At 37.8% G+C, this 17,944-nt stretch overlaps 1 protein-coding gene across 1 annotated transcript; it reads left to right on the top strand.

Annotated features, from left to right (window-relative positions):
• Positions 1-9,069: 9,069 nt before the first annotated feature.
• LOC113043513 (ATP-sensitive inward rectifier potassium channel 12-like) lies at positions 9,070-12,070 on the top strand. The gene has a single exon (XM_026202956.1). It carries the CDS (start codon positions 9,144-9,146, stop codon positions 10,410-10,412), a length of 1,269 nt encoding a protein of 422 aa, XP_026058741.1. The 5' UTR covers positions 9,070-9,143; the 3' UTR covers positions 10,413-12,070.
• The last annotated feature ends 5,874 nt before the right edge of the window (positions 12,071-17,944 follow it).

The raw sequence follows: 17,944 nt of genomic DNA, 5'->3' as shown, positions 1-17,944 counted from the left end.
AAAATGCCACCCCAGTGAATTTCTGGCATATTTGCCAGTTTACATTTAACAGGATTTCTTTAAAAGTGAAGGATGAGATAGAGAGAGAGAGAGAGAGAGAGAGAGAGAGAGAGAGAGAGAGAGAGAGAGAGACAAGCCTACACAGAAATTTGTTCTGATCGTGTTTCATGAATGAGGCCCGAAGTGTTTCTAATGATAGCAGCCGGTCACGGTGAGGCTTAAAGCACCTTACTGTCCATGGTTTCTGAGAAAATCAAACGGAACATCATCTCTTCCATGATGTTGCATCACGTACAAAATGCAGAAGAAAAAAAGAAATTCACAGAACCCACTTCTGTATGTCTTTATGAATCAGCAACATGTGTGTATTTACCAGAATTGATCATGTAGTCATCAGCATTATTTGATATGGCATGGTAAATATGCATGAGTGGTTATACTTTATTCTCATAATGTATCAAAATCTACCACAGATCAGCAGCGTTTCTTAATAAAACTATTGTTATGTGATGACATCATCCATGCAATATAATATGTGTTTACGTGATCGCATGTGAACCCTCATATCATCACAAATAGATCTCCGGATGAAATGAATAATTCTAAGTGCACGGGTGGAATAACAGATGACGTTTTCCACCCGATCTGTCCGTGCAGAGGTTTTGGAACGGGATGGTGCTGAAACATGTGTAAGGAAGGAAGCACCCATGCTTGCAGCAAGGCTTATGTGTACCATATAAAATCTATCTGAGGAAATAGTGAGGAGACCTCAAAACCTCTTGGGTGCAAGAGATCCATTTTCCAGAGGCTCGATGCCAGATGTCCCAAAAGCAAGCAGGATGGTGCCAAATGCACACACCATGTATCATGAGTGTAAATACTCTGGCATAAAGAAGAAATTTATTGCGGCCTAGAAATACTGTAGCAGACATAACAGACAAACAAGGTTACTGTAGCTCAGCTGGTATGAGATGGTGCTGCAATACCAAGTCCACTGGTTCAATTCCCATGAAATATGCGAACTTTCTTCAAAGTATTTGCCATTTCCTGAAAAAAAAAAATAGCTGATACTCTTTCTTGTATTTTGTTTTATAATTCTCTTTTGAGTTTCGTGTTTGCATGTATGCATGGTGTGTGAGAGTATTCTCTGAGGTGCTGCTCTACTAACTCTCTCATTACTCATCTTGATCAGCACACCTGGGCAGCGGTGAAAAAAAACGACACACTTTACCCTGTGTGCAATTCCAATCTTCTGTTCTGTATCAAACACTAATGTCTGCCCCATTACAGTTGCATGCTTATTTTTTGTTGCTTCTGCCTGTCGTCAGTACAACCTCATCTCTAACATTATAGGCTACAGTAGATTTAGGTCTATATATCAAATCACTCCATCTACTGGATCAGGATTTATTACTTATATACTGTATGTGCTGTATCTACTCCAGTTCTAGACACACACACCTGGTAATCAGCAGCTGGTCCCTGTGCTGTAGTTGATGAGACTCTTGATTGTTGGTAGCGAGAGAGGAGAAAATTGCAAAAGAGCACGTCAACCCCATTTACATAATGAAAACACAACAAGAGGCTCAATTAATGCTTGATATTTAATTCTTTTGTGAAACTCAGGCATTACATAAAGCTATTTTGTGTATTTTGGAACTAAGAGGGAAATCATTTATGATGTGTATTTTCCAAACAGAAGTACAGAAGAATTTTCAGTTTTCCTAAACACACACACACACACACACACACACACACACACACACGTGTCTGTTTTTCAACAATGACGATAAGAAATGTTCCTTGAAGACCAAGTATTAGCTTATTAGAATGATTTCTGAAGGATCATGTGATACTGAACACTGGAGTAATGATGCTGAAAAAAGTATAGTGTATTAAAACAGATGTCCTTCATTTTTAGTAGAGAGAAAGAAATTTAGAGACTTTATTGCACAAGGTGTTTTGCGTTTATGTTGCACATTTTCAGTTGTAATTCCTGCAGGTGTATTTTTTTTACTTCTGATTAAGCAGGAAGAATGCAGGTCTGTCAGAAAGATGGAGAGAAAGATGAATGGCAAACAAGGTGCAAACTAGTTTACAGGAAGGTGGAGAAACAGCACAGCACATTTGAGGTCACACACTCACACAATTCTCTACTCGAAGTAGATCGTGCTTAGTGCATCACTGGGTGTGTGTATATATGATATTTATCAAATTCACATTGTAAATGGGTCTGTGTGCTCTTTAAATTTGATATCATTCCCTGTGTGATGCATACTGTACTCCATTTATCGTTGAAAAGAAATGTGTGAGAACTTCTCAGACAGGACTATGGTGATGAAACACACAGTGAACAAAAAATTGTGTCTTTATGGCATCAATGTGTTGTGTTCGAGTATTAGATAAGCACAAATATAAAGGATATGCAGTAAAATCACACAAGATCCCATGAAAAGGCAAACAGCTGGCTCAACTGACCCTTTACTAATAAGCTTCACCTTCTTGTTTACTGTTGCTAGTTCAGACAAGCTTTACAGAACATCCCATAGGAATAAACTCTAAATGTCTGTTAAAAGAGCAAAAAATTTGCTCATGAAGTGGAAAAAAATTGAATAGATATTTGAATGTGGGCTGGAATGAAGCGTGATATTGCAAAGCATCATTTTTCTGCTGTTATTCTTTAAAGAAATTGCTAGAATCCACAGTAACAAGATTAAAAATGGAGGTGGATGTGAATAAAAATTTAAGCAAATGGTTATTTGAAACCTTGTTTAATAGCAATAACATTAATGTAAGTGACCTGAATTTATGTCAGTTAACTAAAAGCATTATTAACAATTTACCTTTAAGAAAGTGGGTGATGTTACACGTTAATTTGGTAATGAAGGCAGACACACAGTTTAATACAAAGCAAGAATGTTTCAAAATGTATAAAAAAATCTTGAAATGGGGGGAAAAATACTGTGCAACAATGTTTATGCATATTGATGGATAATTGTTTTTAAAGTATACTTACAGAAAAAGGTATCCAGCTGTCACTGGGGAGGTGCAAAAGTTGAAAGACACATCTTTGTACCTTATTTACCAATAAATGGTACATATACTGTAAGTACCTTTTGAAATGTTACTGCCCCAGTGACAGTTTTGTGCCCTTTTTCTAAAAGTGCAGGCTTGCATTACAAAAGAGCAATAGCTGGACAAATAAAGCAAAAAGCAACTGCTTTAACGTATGATTGGTCAATAGCTTATTTTGAGGGAGGGCTTAGTGAAAGGTCAGAAGTACTATAACACTGAACACATTACTACACACTCACTTTTGCTCATATCTCTTTCAATCAGCCTATTTTTTTTCACTCATCTTATTTTCATGCTCCCTATGGCATAAAGTTAGAAAAAAGAACAAACACACACACACACACTTCAATTAATAAACTGTCAGTGTTTAGATACACAGAGCTTAAGAAACACAATATATAAACGTGATAGCCTGCTTCTTTCACATCTGCAGAAGGCCAGGATTATCTTCACAGTGGGAAAACATTCACAGTGTTACTTCATTGATAAAAAAGAACACGCTGACATGATTGAGTTTGTGTGTGTGTGTGTCTACAGTAACAAATAAACTCTAGTCCATATGGACCCTTGAATTTCCACAACAGACATATGTTCCCCTGCCTTAGGGGCAACACACAGACATATTTCCTAATAAATATTACAACAAAATGACATGCACACAAACACTTGACACTCCGGACTGACAAAAGTCTTCACAGCTTTATGCAGAATAAATGAGCAATTATGCAATGGCTGAACGGGTCCCAATTAGGTGTGCTTTAATGTGTCGTGTTCACACACTGAGCATTGGATTGTCCACTGATGTGGAGATAAATGAGCATTTATGATTTATTCTCTGAGATTGCTTAACTACACCATTCCACATGCAAATAGTGTTTCTCCATTGACGGTCATTTAAAAGCAGTTGTGTACATTTTAATTACTTACATTTTGGTTCATGCCTCACACAGCTATTGTACGACTTCAGAAGGCTTGGAGTTACATTTAGCAGACACTTTTATCCAAAGCAACTTACAGCGCATTCAGGCTATACATTTTTTTTTTTTACCAGTATGTGTGTTCCCTGGGAATTGAACCCACAACCTTTTGCACTGCTATGCTCTACCACTGAGCCACAGGAACACAAAATATCGAATACATGGAAGTGCACACATTGTATGAACAACTTTTATAATACACTGGAAAAGACTTGATGTAGAAAGTTTTTGCTAGTAAATTTGACAAATAATCATGAAGACAATTAAGTTAAACATAACATTTTGAAGTAGAAAGCATGAAATAATATTTTCCTGTAAAACATACTCCAATAACGTTTGCCTGATCAAAGGCCAAAAAAACAACAACAACGTATTATTCAATTAAACGAACAGGAATAATTAAGAGGCTGCACGCTGAACTAATGGTACTTAATTAGACTCAATTAGGAAGCATGTAAAAAATAGTATGATGTCACAGACCACAGACTCGTTAAACAACAGTCAAATCTAAAATAACTTGCAAATTATGTAGATCTATGCAATAATGTGAGGCCCTTGTTTTTGTCGTTTACTTCAGTCAACTCTTTACTCAATAACAGATCAATAGCAGTCCTTGTAGAACAGTTCCAAATATAGCAACCAATCCAAAACTTGAAACAGTATCAGGACAAGCCACTGCAACCCAAGCTGATATCCCAGCCAGAGAGCCTTAGTATGTTTACCATGAGAGGTCAACACATGGCTCTATCTATCTATCTATCTATCTATCTATCTATCTATCTATCTATCTATCTATCTATCTATCTATCTATCTATCTATCACAGTAGTTGGCAGAATCTTTCACTTAGAGACTTATAATACCACACCATGTATACACTGGTAGTAGTCAGATTAATTAGCTAGTATGACAGATTAGGGTATATGTGTGTTCTTTTGCATTTATTTGTAGAGGGAAATGTCATGGCTCTGTCACCATACTTGCGTGTACAGCCCAAACCAAAATGATTATTCATCTGAGAACATGCTCACACACACACATACACTGACATTATGCAAACATGTGAAAAACAGTGCACACAAATCCCTATTCCTAACCAACAGAAAGCACACAGAGACCTTCAGACAAAAAGCAATTGCTAATTTCACAGTCACTAGAACTCATTTGTCAGTCTGTAATGTATTCAGCCAACAAAGAGGGCAGTAAAATGGACTTATTTTGGTTTCGGGCATTAACACCAGGCTGCTTTTCAAGAGCTCTGCGTTTGAGGTAGCGTCGGTGAGACAGTGGTTCCTGCAAATGCCAACTTCAGAGAGAGAGGGAGCGGGAGAGTGTGAAAAACTGCAGATCAGAGAGCAGACAAGGGTGAGAGAGAGAGAGAGAGAGAGAGAGAGAGAGAGAGAGAGAGAGCTATGTTTTGAATGTTCAAAGAGAGAATCATTGGTGAGGTGTTGCACTGAAACATTAGGGAATCACTGGACGTGCAACACCCTCAGGGATGACCAAGGAAGATTACTGGAACGTCAGAACAACGCTAGAGAACATTAATGGAACATTCTGAGGCTGTTAGCATATAATCAGCAGCCTTTAGATAAGAACCTCTTTCGAATACATGCGTACATGTGTGTGAGTTTCCATCTGTGAATGTGACGCTGAAGATGAGGACCTCGTTGGACAGTCAGGATCCCGTTTTCTTCTTTGAAACAGTGATTTTTCCTGTAGGGGAACTGTGAGGAACTCAGTGGAATCATGGTTTAGATCTCTTTCTTACATATTTCCATGCACACGAGGGCAAAAAAAAAAAAAAGGTAAGCATGTGTTTTGTTGTGTCTTAAGTGGCTGCTGACTGTACATATTGTTTCAGCTTCTATCAGCTCTGTCTAACTCACATGAAGAGTCTACAGGTTTTTTTTTTTTTTTGCAACTTGTAGGTGTTTTTTTTTGTCTGCGAGTGTTCTGGTGCCTTTAATGTGCCGCACATGAATAGATTCATAATGAGTAGGTGATCAGCAACATCACATATTCTGTACATTCCACTGCGTCTCAACAAATGACTGAAGGGACTGTCACACCCAGTACAGCATTCCCACAAGGACAGATGTCCCCTGAATGCCGGAATGTCTGCACATGTGGAGCTCTTCCTTGACTTTAAAACTCTATGAGCAAAATCATGCATGCATTATAACTGAAATAGAAATTAAAATCAAGTCTAAGTATAGATATGGTCAGCGCAATCCAATGCCTGATTGTGTAAATGCTACGCGTTCAACACACAGGCACCTGTTTGGATGGATACAGCATGCTAAATCAAATCAAATCATGCAAACATTCTGGTTTTTGAAAACCAGACTTAATTTAATTGGCAAAAAGCCACCAGTCGCAACTCTACAATTCCATTTGAGCATTGTGCATATGGGGAGGGTGATGAGTCTGAGTTCATAAAGTTTATTAAAGGAGATTAATGCAGCTCTTCAGGGGCTGTGGAAATGTTTTGAAGGAGCAGTGTGGAGTAATTTCTGAAGTCTGTCAACTGCCTGTCAAAGTTCTTACAATCTGCCATCACTTTAATTCCTTATCATATTTGCCATTTGGGGACTGGAGGAGCTGTGGGATGGGAAGAATATGTTAATTGTGTTCGAGGATTAAAACGACAGCTGTCGTGTTCGATTCCAAGTATGCAAGAAAAGCAAAAAGGAAACAGAATGTTCTCTTCGGATGAATTAGCAGACATCCCATCAGGACGTAGTGAAGATACCGACCCCACTCTCTTCCCTCGACTGGAAATCAACTTTGTATTCCCACGGCTATCACTGATAAACTTAATAACTTTCTCATCTCTTCTCTCAATTTTGAGTGATTGGCCACCTGGATGATGACTAAAATACCACTGCACAAAGCCAGCAGTCACCCCTCAAACAAACACACACACCTACACACACACACACACAATTTCTACCAGAAAGGTTTCTATGGAAACCTCTATATTCCAGTTTTTCATGTGATTCTTTTAGTTTAGAGTATTGTAGAACTATGCTGCATTTTTCTGCAATCTTGTGCATGCATGAAGAAAATTATATTTTTCTCATTATCACTGTTGAATCTGTGGCTTCTTAGCTATTCACACTCACCAATATAGCAGCACCTGACACTACCCAGCCCCCAGTGTGTGCATGCATGTGAAGTCTGTGTGTTTTGATGTCTCTCTGTCAGTACAGTATGTCTTGGAGCACAGATTCTTGCAAGTGTGTCTGTGTGCGTGCAGTAGTTGCACTGAGACAGGCATCTATTATTAGAAAGACAGATCACTTGACTCAGGCACTGGCTAGACGCCTAAATCTGGACCCCACCGGCAGCACCCGGCTCAGAGCGGTCAAAAAAAAATAATTGGCAGTGAGGAAATTTTGATAATGATGTTTACGATAACCATAACAATAAGCCCCACATACAGACTATGAAGTGTGCGCACTTCAGCACTTCACTGCGCAAAGGTGAAGAGTTTTGCAGGGAAGGTGCGAAATTACTTTAATTGGCTACATCTGCTGTGAAAAGAAAAAAAAACACGGACGGACGGACGAATCTGCACATCTGCTCTTTCCTCACTCCCAGATACAGAGCAGCACTTTTGCACACACTCACACAGTTGAGTAACACATGTTTTCAGCTGCAGTGAGAATTCATGAGATCTATTTTGGGCCTGCATCATTCAGGTTTCCCTTTCATTGACTTTCAATGTTTAAATACTAGGAAATATATTTATAAAATGGAGAGTTCGGACTAAATTCTGATTGGATGAGACGCGTTCAAAGCTAAAAAAAAAATGCAAAGACAGCCTCCTGTGACTGCATGTTTTTCATTAATGCACAAAGTTGTTAGAATATCATCAACAATCTACAGTTAGAGTAATCAACTAAATTATTTTGTAATTATTATTAATAGACCCTGATATTTGTTACCATTATGTGTCTTTCATTATCCTGCTGTTGCCATTTTCTAAAATTATTAAGCCACCGTGTGTTACAGTGATTTTCCCATGAAGGCCTTAGAGCACCTCTAACCACCTCCCATGGCTTATTGCTTTAGTTTTAAATCTGATTTAAATAATTACACAGTTGTGCTCAAAAGTTTACATACACTTTGCAGAATGTCTTTGAAAGGTCTCTGAAGCTCACTAAGGCTGCATTTATTTGATCAGACAGTAAAAACTGTAATATTGTGAAATATTTTTATATTTCATATTCAATAAGTTAATATTTATAGTGTTTTCTATATTAATATATTTTAAAATGTAATTTAATTTCCTCTGTTGGCGAAGCTGAATCGTCATCAGCCATTACTTCAGTCTTCAGTGTTACATGATCCTTCTGAATTTTTTGTAAATGCCATTACTGTCACTTTTGATCAATCAAATGAATAAAAATATTGATTTCTCACAAAAATAAAATCTTACCCACCACCAATCTTTTGAATGGTAGTATATTATCTACCTATACAGACAAAATAACTCAATTTACATTATTTACGTAATCCTGTTAGGCCTAATTTAAAAGTTTACATACATTTGTTTTTTAAATATTGTCATTATGTTCTTGACAAATTGCAGTCAGGTAAGTTTTTTGGTTTCCCAGCATGTTCTGCAGTTAAACACTTCCTCAACGTTGCTGTATGATGCTGTGATCAAGCTCTGGCACTATCACAAACATAAAATATTATTCAAATACAATAAGAACAACAAACTTTTTAACAATAATTTATGAATTTTTTGTGTGAAAAATAAGTTTGTTTCTTTTAATTTGTGCAAATGTATTTTTGTCTTGTGGAATATACTGATATAAATGAGTTATGCAACCTTTTTAGGGCACTACCAAATAAGAGAAGATTTTATCCATCTCGTTTTATTTAAAAAATTAATTAATTAATTTCGGCGAGGGGTATGTAAACATATGCACATAACAGTATGACAAATGATATACAATGAACACAGACTACATGACTGATCTCATGTTTTGCTTCATCTTCAGGCAACACAAACTGATCCAGAACTGCTTTGGTACTTTCTCTCACTTCCGGATTGGTTCTGGTCGGGCAGAGTGGCATGAGTGTGGGCAAGCCCCACCGCTACAACATCGTGTCATCGTCAGAGGAGGACGTGTACCGGCACGGCAACATGCCCGCCCTCGGCAACGGCTTTGGTAATGGCAAAGTCCAGACACGCCGAAAGGTGCGGAGCCGATTTGTAAATAAAACAGGCCAGTGCAACGTCAGTTTCGCTCATATGGACCAGCAATCTCAGCGCTACCTCGCTGACATCTTTACCACCTGCGTGGACATTCGTTGGCGCTGGATGTTTGTCCTCTTCTCCCTTGCATTTGTCCTGAGCTGGCTCGCATTTGGTTTCGCCTTCTGGCTTATTGCGCTTGTCCACGGTGACTTAGACCGGCCCACTAAAGAGGACTTCACTCCATGTGTCATGCAGGTCAACAGCTTCGTTGCGGCGTTTCTGTTCTCAGTCGAGACGCAAACCACGATCGGCTACGGATTCCGCTGTGTAACCGAGGAGTGTCCCTTAGCGGTGTTCATGGTCGTCTTCCAGTCCATCATGGGCTGCATCATTGACTCTTTCATGATCGGTGCAATCATGGCCAAAATGGCACGACCTAAGAAACGGGCACAAACGATACTGTTCTCACACAATGCTGTCATCGCTATGCGCGATGGGAAACTGTGTCTCATGTGGCGGGTCGGGAACTTGAGGAAAAGTCACATTGTAGAGGCTCACGTGCGGGCGCAGCTTATTAAGCCCCGAATCACAGAAGAGGGCGAGTACATACCGTTCGATCAGATCGACATCAATGTGGGCTACGACCAAGGTCTCGACCGCATCTTCCTGGTTGCTCCTCTTACTATCCTCCATGAGATAAACGAGGAGAGTCCTCTGTATGGAATTAGCAAGCAGGACCTGGAAACATCTGATTTTGAGATTGTGGTCATACTGGAAGGGATGGTCGAGGCGACTGCGATGACGGCTCAGGTGCGCAGCTCCTACCTGGCCAGCGAGATCTTATGGGGCCATCGCTTTGAGCCCGTGGTGTTTGAGGAACGCAGTCAGTATAAAGTGGACTATTCACACTTTCATAAGACCTACGAGGTTTCCTCGACGCCACGTTGCAGTGCCAAAGACATGGAGGAGAATAAATCATTGGAGTCCGGAGCCAACTTCTGCTATGAGAACGAGTTGGCCTTTATTAGTAGAGATGAGGAGGAGCAAGATGAGGACACCGGTGAGAGGGGCACTGAGCTAGAGACCCTTTCAGCCAATCTGAACTTCGATCAGAGGTCATATCACAAAGAATCTGAAATATGACCCTTTGCTTTATCGTAGACCTATTCTTCTAGTGACGGTTGTAACAGTTAGCTACAGAGCAATGTAAGTGCCATATGAATCCTTGACCCACTGAGCCATGCTGTAGTTGGGGGCAGGCCAGAAAAAGAAAGTGCTTTTTGTAGATGGATGTTGGAAATGAGAGGCCTTCCTGTAGGAAAACTTGAAATCTGATTACCTGTTTCAAACTCTAGTTTGACGTGATAGCTTTAAGTAGTATCATTATGCAATACTAAGCTAGCCTGGGTGCCATATTGACTTAATCTCTTTTGTTAAGAAAATTTGCACAAAATAGGTTATTAACCACTAGCCTGTTTGATTGGATATAGAGTAGAAGATGATACACTCTTGTTTTGGTGTGATTTACAGCAATAAAAGACTTATCTATGCTCTCCATCTTCCACTGGTTTTTCCCACTTTACGTCAAAGCAAAGACTGCAATGCCTGATAGTTTTATTTTTACCATGTAATGAGGTACTACTTTAGAGGTGTGTGAAATATAATTAACACCTACATAGACACTGAATTAGTGAGCAAAATGGTTCCCAGGCTAGTAAATAGCAAAGACACAAAGATATTTATTCATTATTAGAAAGTGAGTAGAAAAATATATTCTATGAGTATGTGAGTTGATGGAGGGAAGGTAAGGCATGGTTTTTTTTCACAGCATACCACACCATTCTCATTCATGCTCAGGCCACACACACACACACACACACACACACACACCCTTGAATAAAACTGCTTGTATACTTACAATGACAGCCAGAGGAAAAACAACATGTTTCATGTTGCTTTAATGCCATAATCAAACTTGTAAGTTGAAGTTTCTACATGTTGTAGCCAAATTTTAAAGCTCTGAATCAAGTCATTTAAATTATTACATGTTTTGCTGAAGCAACAGTTACACTGCGCTTGTGTGTGTGAGGTATGAACTTTAATATGACCTTTCTTGTTTGGTGTTTCTTTCCTCAGAATCAACAGTTGCACACTTGCGAATGTGAAAGAAAATGATCAATACTAAAAGCTATTTTTATGGTAGAAGCTAAAGAATGAAAAGCCAGTATAAGATTTAGGGCACACTGCGAAAAACATTTTCTTCATCAGTAAATTCATATTGTTTTCCAGTAAAGAATATACTTAAGAAAAATAGACTTATTTAAATATATTGATAATTTTACTTTATCTCAGTAGTAATATTTCTAAAGCATAAATTTAGTAAGTTAAATATTTCTTATAAGCAATTAGCCATGCATTTTTCGTCTCACATGACTGAAACTAAATTTGAAACATTCAGCATAATACAAGTTCATGTAATTCAACTCATAAACTAACCTCAGAGCTTGCAAAAATCAATTTCAACATGCAACTAACAACAGACCAACACCAACCACCCACCTCTGCTATCTTACATCATAATTAGTGATCGTCGTGACAGTCTCCCTCCTTTTCAAAATCAGAGCAAAGGGAATAGGAGAGGTGAGAACGAGAGCCAGAGACAAAGAAGGAACAAAGGAGAAAGTGTTCACCCACTCACCTCATCCTTCACTTTGCTCCGTGGGAGCAAATAAATGTGCCTGATTAAATAATGAATGCATTATATATGATGATTTAAATAAATTAAACGTTTCTTCAAGGTAGATTACAGCCAAAGATGTCCTCTTTCACAGAAAGAGATGATCCTCTCCATATAATCCTTTCCAAACATAAAGTACTACAGTAAACTAAATCATGAAACCATCATACAGTCGAACAGTGTATTGTTGTTAAAATGCTGTCTGGTTATGAAAGGAAAATGGAGTGATTATTCACACTATTTTATGCAGCAGCACGGCTGTTTTCAGGTCACGTCCTCATAACCTCTTCAGATGGGTTTCTGAGGAGGAAAATGAGTCAGCTCATGGTGATTTCAGCTCTTCAGAAAAGGTGGCAAGACAGATATAAAACAGCAAGGCACTTTGTAGCAAATGAGCTTAGCTCTGCAGGAAGAACTAGGTCATACCAGTTTAAGGTGCTCAAGCTTATTTTTGTATTGTGCTAGCTGTTTTTTGCTGGCCCAAAGAGATAACCAGCTCTAACTACATTTACCAATTTGGTCTACATATCAAAACCAAGGTTTCCAGCAGGTTTCCAGCTTATCACCCGAGCAGCTTGGGTGATTTAAAGACTATAAATGATCAGCTGGGACCAGAAACCATATAAACCCACCAATGACAAGATCTGGAAAAACACTAAAGACAACAGGGAAATTCAAATTCTGAAATGCAATAAAAATGTTCTTCTCAGCAAGAGGATCCAGAAGTGTACCTTAATGAATTAGAACTGCCTGCCATAAAATACAGGATCTACATTCTATTAAACAAAAATGAATGATAAATAATAAATAAGTGGTGATGTGTAACTTTGTGCAGATGGATGTTAAAGTGAAGGATACTTGAGGATGTTTGCACCAATGAGTTCTAGGGAAATAGGTGCAGGGTTTTACCATTAAATCTAACCATCAGCTGCATGACGTTTTTTCAATTAGCTCATTTAAACATGGAGAGGAAGAATTAGGAAAACAATTCAACACTGGCATGAGGATACAATTAAGAAGAATAACAGTTAGTACAAACAGATGAATCATTTTCTGTCAGAAGCTGTGTAATCTAGCATGAAACAAATGTCCCTGTAATGCGAGGGAGTGAAGTGTGAGTATCACCACAATCTAATATTGAACTGTAAGCACAAAAATGACTAAGAAAGAGATCAGAGCGAAACCTAATTTGAGCAATAGATGTAGTTCATATATGACTTTACAATTGTAAAATATTCAAATGCTGTGTTATATAACTAATCTTGTTATCAAGCTATGGGTCTCCTGCTGTCTGTCATCGGAAGGGAATCATAATACATAATCATGGTGATAACTGTAACCACGGTAACGGTCTATCTATAATTACTGGATGTATAGGCCTATCTATAGATCTGTTTCTCTCGTGTTCCACTGATGCACCATCATGCACCTTATAATTACATCATTTATTTTCCAACAGTTTCATTAATTTCCTCTAAATTCAACTAAATTGAATAATAATGTAAATCAAATATTCAGACCACAGACTTTTTACATAAAACCAGGAGGGGAACATGCAACCGCGAGTTTGGCATTTACACATCTACTCAAGCACTCCTTACATAATCCTTAAAAATAGCAAACAATTTAAAATCATTATCATTCTAAAACTATTTAATGTGATTATTATTTTTTGATATTGAGCCCAAGGCTTTTGAAAAGACAGAACAATCAACATGTACATAGCAGCAAAACAGCACACCATGACGTGGACAATTTTCTTAATTTTACAACCATTAAACCTGTATCAATCTCACCTTCAACTGCATGAAGTCTTAAATTCTGAAATATTAAATTGTGATTCCAGTACTGTGCGTTTGTGTATACGTGTGATGTGTGACATTTACTGATCCAGAACCCAAATTCTCTCTTTCTCTCAAAACCCCCTCTTTGCTTTACACACAAAACATGTATTTTTCCTTTCATTCCTTCAATTGCTGATTCCTCATATAGGCTAAGCTATAATATTTCCTTTATTATATTTTGCTCAAAAAACATGATAAAATACTCTTGTATCTTATCATGCTTGTTTTCCAAAAAAGTTTATTAATAGGGGTCATCGGATGCTAAATTCACTTGTACATGTTGTTTGGACCATACTTTACTGGTATAATGGTAAAAATCCACCCAGTGGTCAAGTTTCACAGCTAAAGTAAACGGTCTCTCCAAGAGCTCCTGTTCGTCACCACACAGAAGAGGGGACAGGGTAAGCAGAGCTCATTAGCATTTAAAGCAAAATGCAAAAAATTGATTAATTTCTGCAGAGCTGATTTTGACAGGGTAAAAAGGATTTTTGAGAAAATTTAACCAAAGTATGTTAATCAAAAAATGAGACCGTACTAAATACTTTTCATTAAGACCAAAAAGAATCATATCGACTTGTGGAAAATGGTCATCCAATGATCTCTTTAACATAAATAATAAAAAATGCATTTATGGAATGTCAATATAAGAGATAATTATAACTCCAGAAGTTTTGGAAACTGGGTAGTCTTTGGGGGGTGGGGTGGAGTTTTTAATAATATTATTATTATTATTATTATTAATATTTTATTTTAAATACAAATGTTTAAATATAATTTTAAAGCAGAAGTTAAATTACTAAACTAAAAATGAAATAATAAAAAGCACAGACTAATTGAGTTAAAAAGGCTATTTTGATTACCCCATTACACTTTACAGTTAGTGCTATCATACACATACACAAACTTGTAGATTTAAAATTCTACACGTCACATTTATTATCCAACTACAAATATTTCAGCAAAATGTATATTTTAGTCAGAGTTCTTGTGCTCCTATTTCATTGAGCTCTATCTGTTTGGCGCGCGGCGGAGCTAGCTCTAAATGAAGCCTGCGGAGTTTAGCAGAGAATTGCAAAGCAACATAACCAGTTTTGATTAGTTATTCCGCACACACCTCCACGGTAAACTATGCGTTAGTATCTGTTTGGGGTGAATTATGTCTTATTCCTCTCATCGCGAAGCAAACATTCAAATAAAAAAACTTGAACAGTCTTGCTGCTTTTTCTTCTGTGTGTGTGTATTCAAACCGCGCGCTTGAATCTGAATAGCGCGTTCAGGGCGGGGGGCGTGGTCACATATAATGAAGGGAGACATGAAAAACAGACATCGCATTGTTTTCATATGGATTACTTTATCACAGAATATCTGTTTTCGGCAGCACTTGTTTAGTTTTAAAGTAGACACGTCAAGCTTTCCATAGATATCTCTCTCATGTCTCTTCGTTGAGTATTCACGGAGTTACACTTCATTTTAATGATGTGTTTGTAAATGAAGATCAGCGCAGACAGGCTGCAGACAGCACACATACTGATAAGACGCTCGGGAGAAAACAAACACATAACTTCATAATCATACTTCGCGTTGTGATTCGGAGATGCTCGTTGTTCTAAATAAATTTGGTAATGAACCCTCTTTTATGGCCAAACGCTTTGAAAATCCCTCTGTACTCACCGAGATTAGAAAAGCAGTCATCAGTGAAATGTTGTGAACCGAACAAAAGGGATTTGTTGTACTGCTCTGGTACTGTGGTAAAAATGAATTTTAGTCATTGGTTCTTCTGATCTTCATTCTTTGGCAGTGAAAATAAAACAAACTTGCCTTTACACTGTTTCCTCGACATGATGCTCTCACACCAACCAGAGCGTCTGTGTGTGGGGGTGGGGCAGGTCAGAGTTTTGTTTCTCTCAAGACGGTAGGCGGAGATTATTATGTAAAGTGTTCCTAGTGACGTACATAGAGATGGGCAAAAGATTTGAAATCAATAACGACTCGTTTCAGCGATTCAGAGTCGACTCCTTACTTTAGAAGCCAATAACTTTATAAATCGTGTACTTTTTGGTTTAATTACTTTGCACATTGTTTACACTGATGGACAGCTACATCATACACTGTAATACAGGTCATTTTTGATTTCCCATCTGCAAGGGCGTGACTTTGGGTCTACCATTGGGGGGGGGTTACACTCGCGGCATATGAATAATTTTCTTGTGTAAAAGGTAACATGCTAATTTACACTACAGATTATTTAAAATATGATACTATCTTTCTTGCTGGCAAATGAAATTAATAAAGAAAACGAACAAAAGTATTCATTCTGAATATTTCATATTATTTTAATCTGAATGATGTTATGATATTAAGGGGGTTATATTAGTTGGATCTGATTTTTGGGGGGGTCATGACCCCCGTAACCCCCCTGCAAATTACGCGCATGCCCATCTGTGTGGCTCTTTAAGTAAAAAAAGCACATCTCAAACATATTAAACTGTTATCCTGACACAGACTTTCTGTCAGAGTATCTGACAGAAACGATAAACTAAAGGTTACTAGGAGAGAAATAAAACCCAGATATTTTTTAAATGCAAAACTGAGGAAGGCCACTAGATTTTTACGTACTTTACGTTTTAGTGTACTTTGAGGTCAAAATGCGTAGCCACTACACAAAATGCATACAGGTTGGCAGGTCTGAAACATGTAATATCCATACATAAGTTTTCTAAGAGCCAGAGAGAAAGACGATTTTTTCTTAGCCACTTACAACTAATACGAATGTACAGACTCTATGCTGAGAAGATCCTCCTTTTTTTCTTTGCTCTGAGACCTGGCCAGACTAAAAAGAGGTAACAAACATATGTGATGACGTCACACAAAATGCACAGAACATTAAAGAACAGCGACACATCAAATGTAAGCTTTGCATTCATAATATGGCATTATGGGACGATTAAGTCTTTGAGATTTACAATACTTGATAGTTTTCCAATTAAAATGTAAATTTAACTTGATTCAGATGGAGGAGCTGAGACCCAGAGACTTCAGTGAGTGACATGCAGATGTCAATCTGCTTCCAAGATAACACAAATGCTCTGACACAAGCTGAATAGACCGGACACTTGCACACACTTTAGGTTAGAGGGAGAAGAGAGAGAGAATTAGGGATTGTCATTTTTTTAATTAATCAGTGTTTTGAAAATTTAACACAATGAAGAGATCATCCCTTCAAAGCAACATGCATTATTCATAAGTAATTACTGACAAAGAATCCATCAGAAATTTAATTAGCAAGGGCGCACACCTGCCACGCTCTCCTTTCCCTTTCTGAAGCTTACACAGACCCCAGACATGAAAACACAGCTTTACTGAGACTTATAAGCAGGCAATACATTTTAAGACCCATAAAAGATGAGAAACGAAAAATTATTTCATTATTAACATCGGAGCATAAAAGAAGAAGCAAGTAAAGGGCCATGGTCAGAAGGGATTAAGCAAGAACCGGAAGCTAAGAATAAACTGAATTTTCTACCTATTTAGATCGTTTTATTAACGTCTACACCTACTCCACATGAAACCTACCCCATACAATAATGTAAAAATAGTAATTATTGTTTTACAGTGCGAGAAGAATTATGCTATATTGATGTGCACATGCCCAGTAGTTTTTGCTGTTTGCCATCTAGATTTAACCCAAGTAAAGTCTCTTTGCCCTGACATCCTTGTAACGAATTAGAGCGACAGGTTTCAAAGCGAAGCTCGACATCTACTGGTTAAAAAGGCATTACAGAGATTTGTAGCAGCCAAGAGTCATCACGTTGATTTTAGTTTGACGCAATCGCGACGTAGCACTTTCGTGTTACATACTAAATGAGATTTTATATGTGCTATGAATAGTTCACCTTTACCCTCGCTAAAAACAAAAAAGTCAGCTTGGTAAAGGAAGATAAAGTGTCATTTACATTATGAGGACTGTTTATCAGATGCCTTAAAAGATAAAAAAAAATAATAATCTGATATTAAAGAATAAGAATTGCTTATCCTTTGCAGTATTTCATATCTGCACATATGGGTTGAAAAGTTACACGAACAAGAGTTAAAGA

This window comes from Carassius auratus, chromosome 3 (genome assembly GCF_003368295.1).
Source record: "Carassius auratus strain Wakin chromosome 3, ASM336829v1, whole genome shotgun sequence".
Classification (NCBI taxonomy): domain Eukaryota; kingdom Metazoa; phylum Chordata; class Actinopteri; order Cypriniformes; family Cyprinidae; genus Carassius; species Carassius auratus.
Note: the sequence above shows the minus strand (reverse complement) of the source record. Positions and strands in the feature narration are given on the sequence as shown.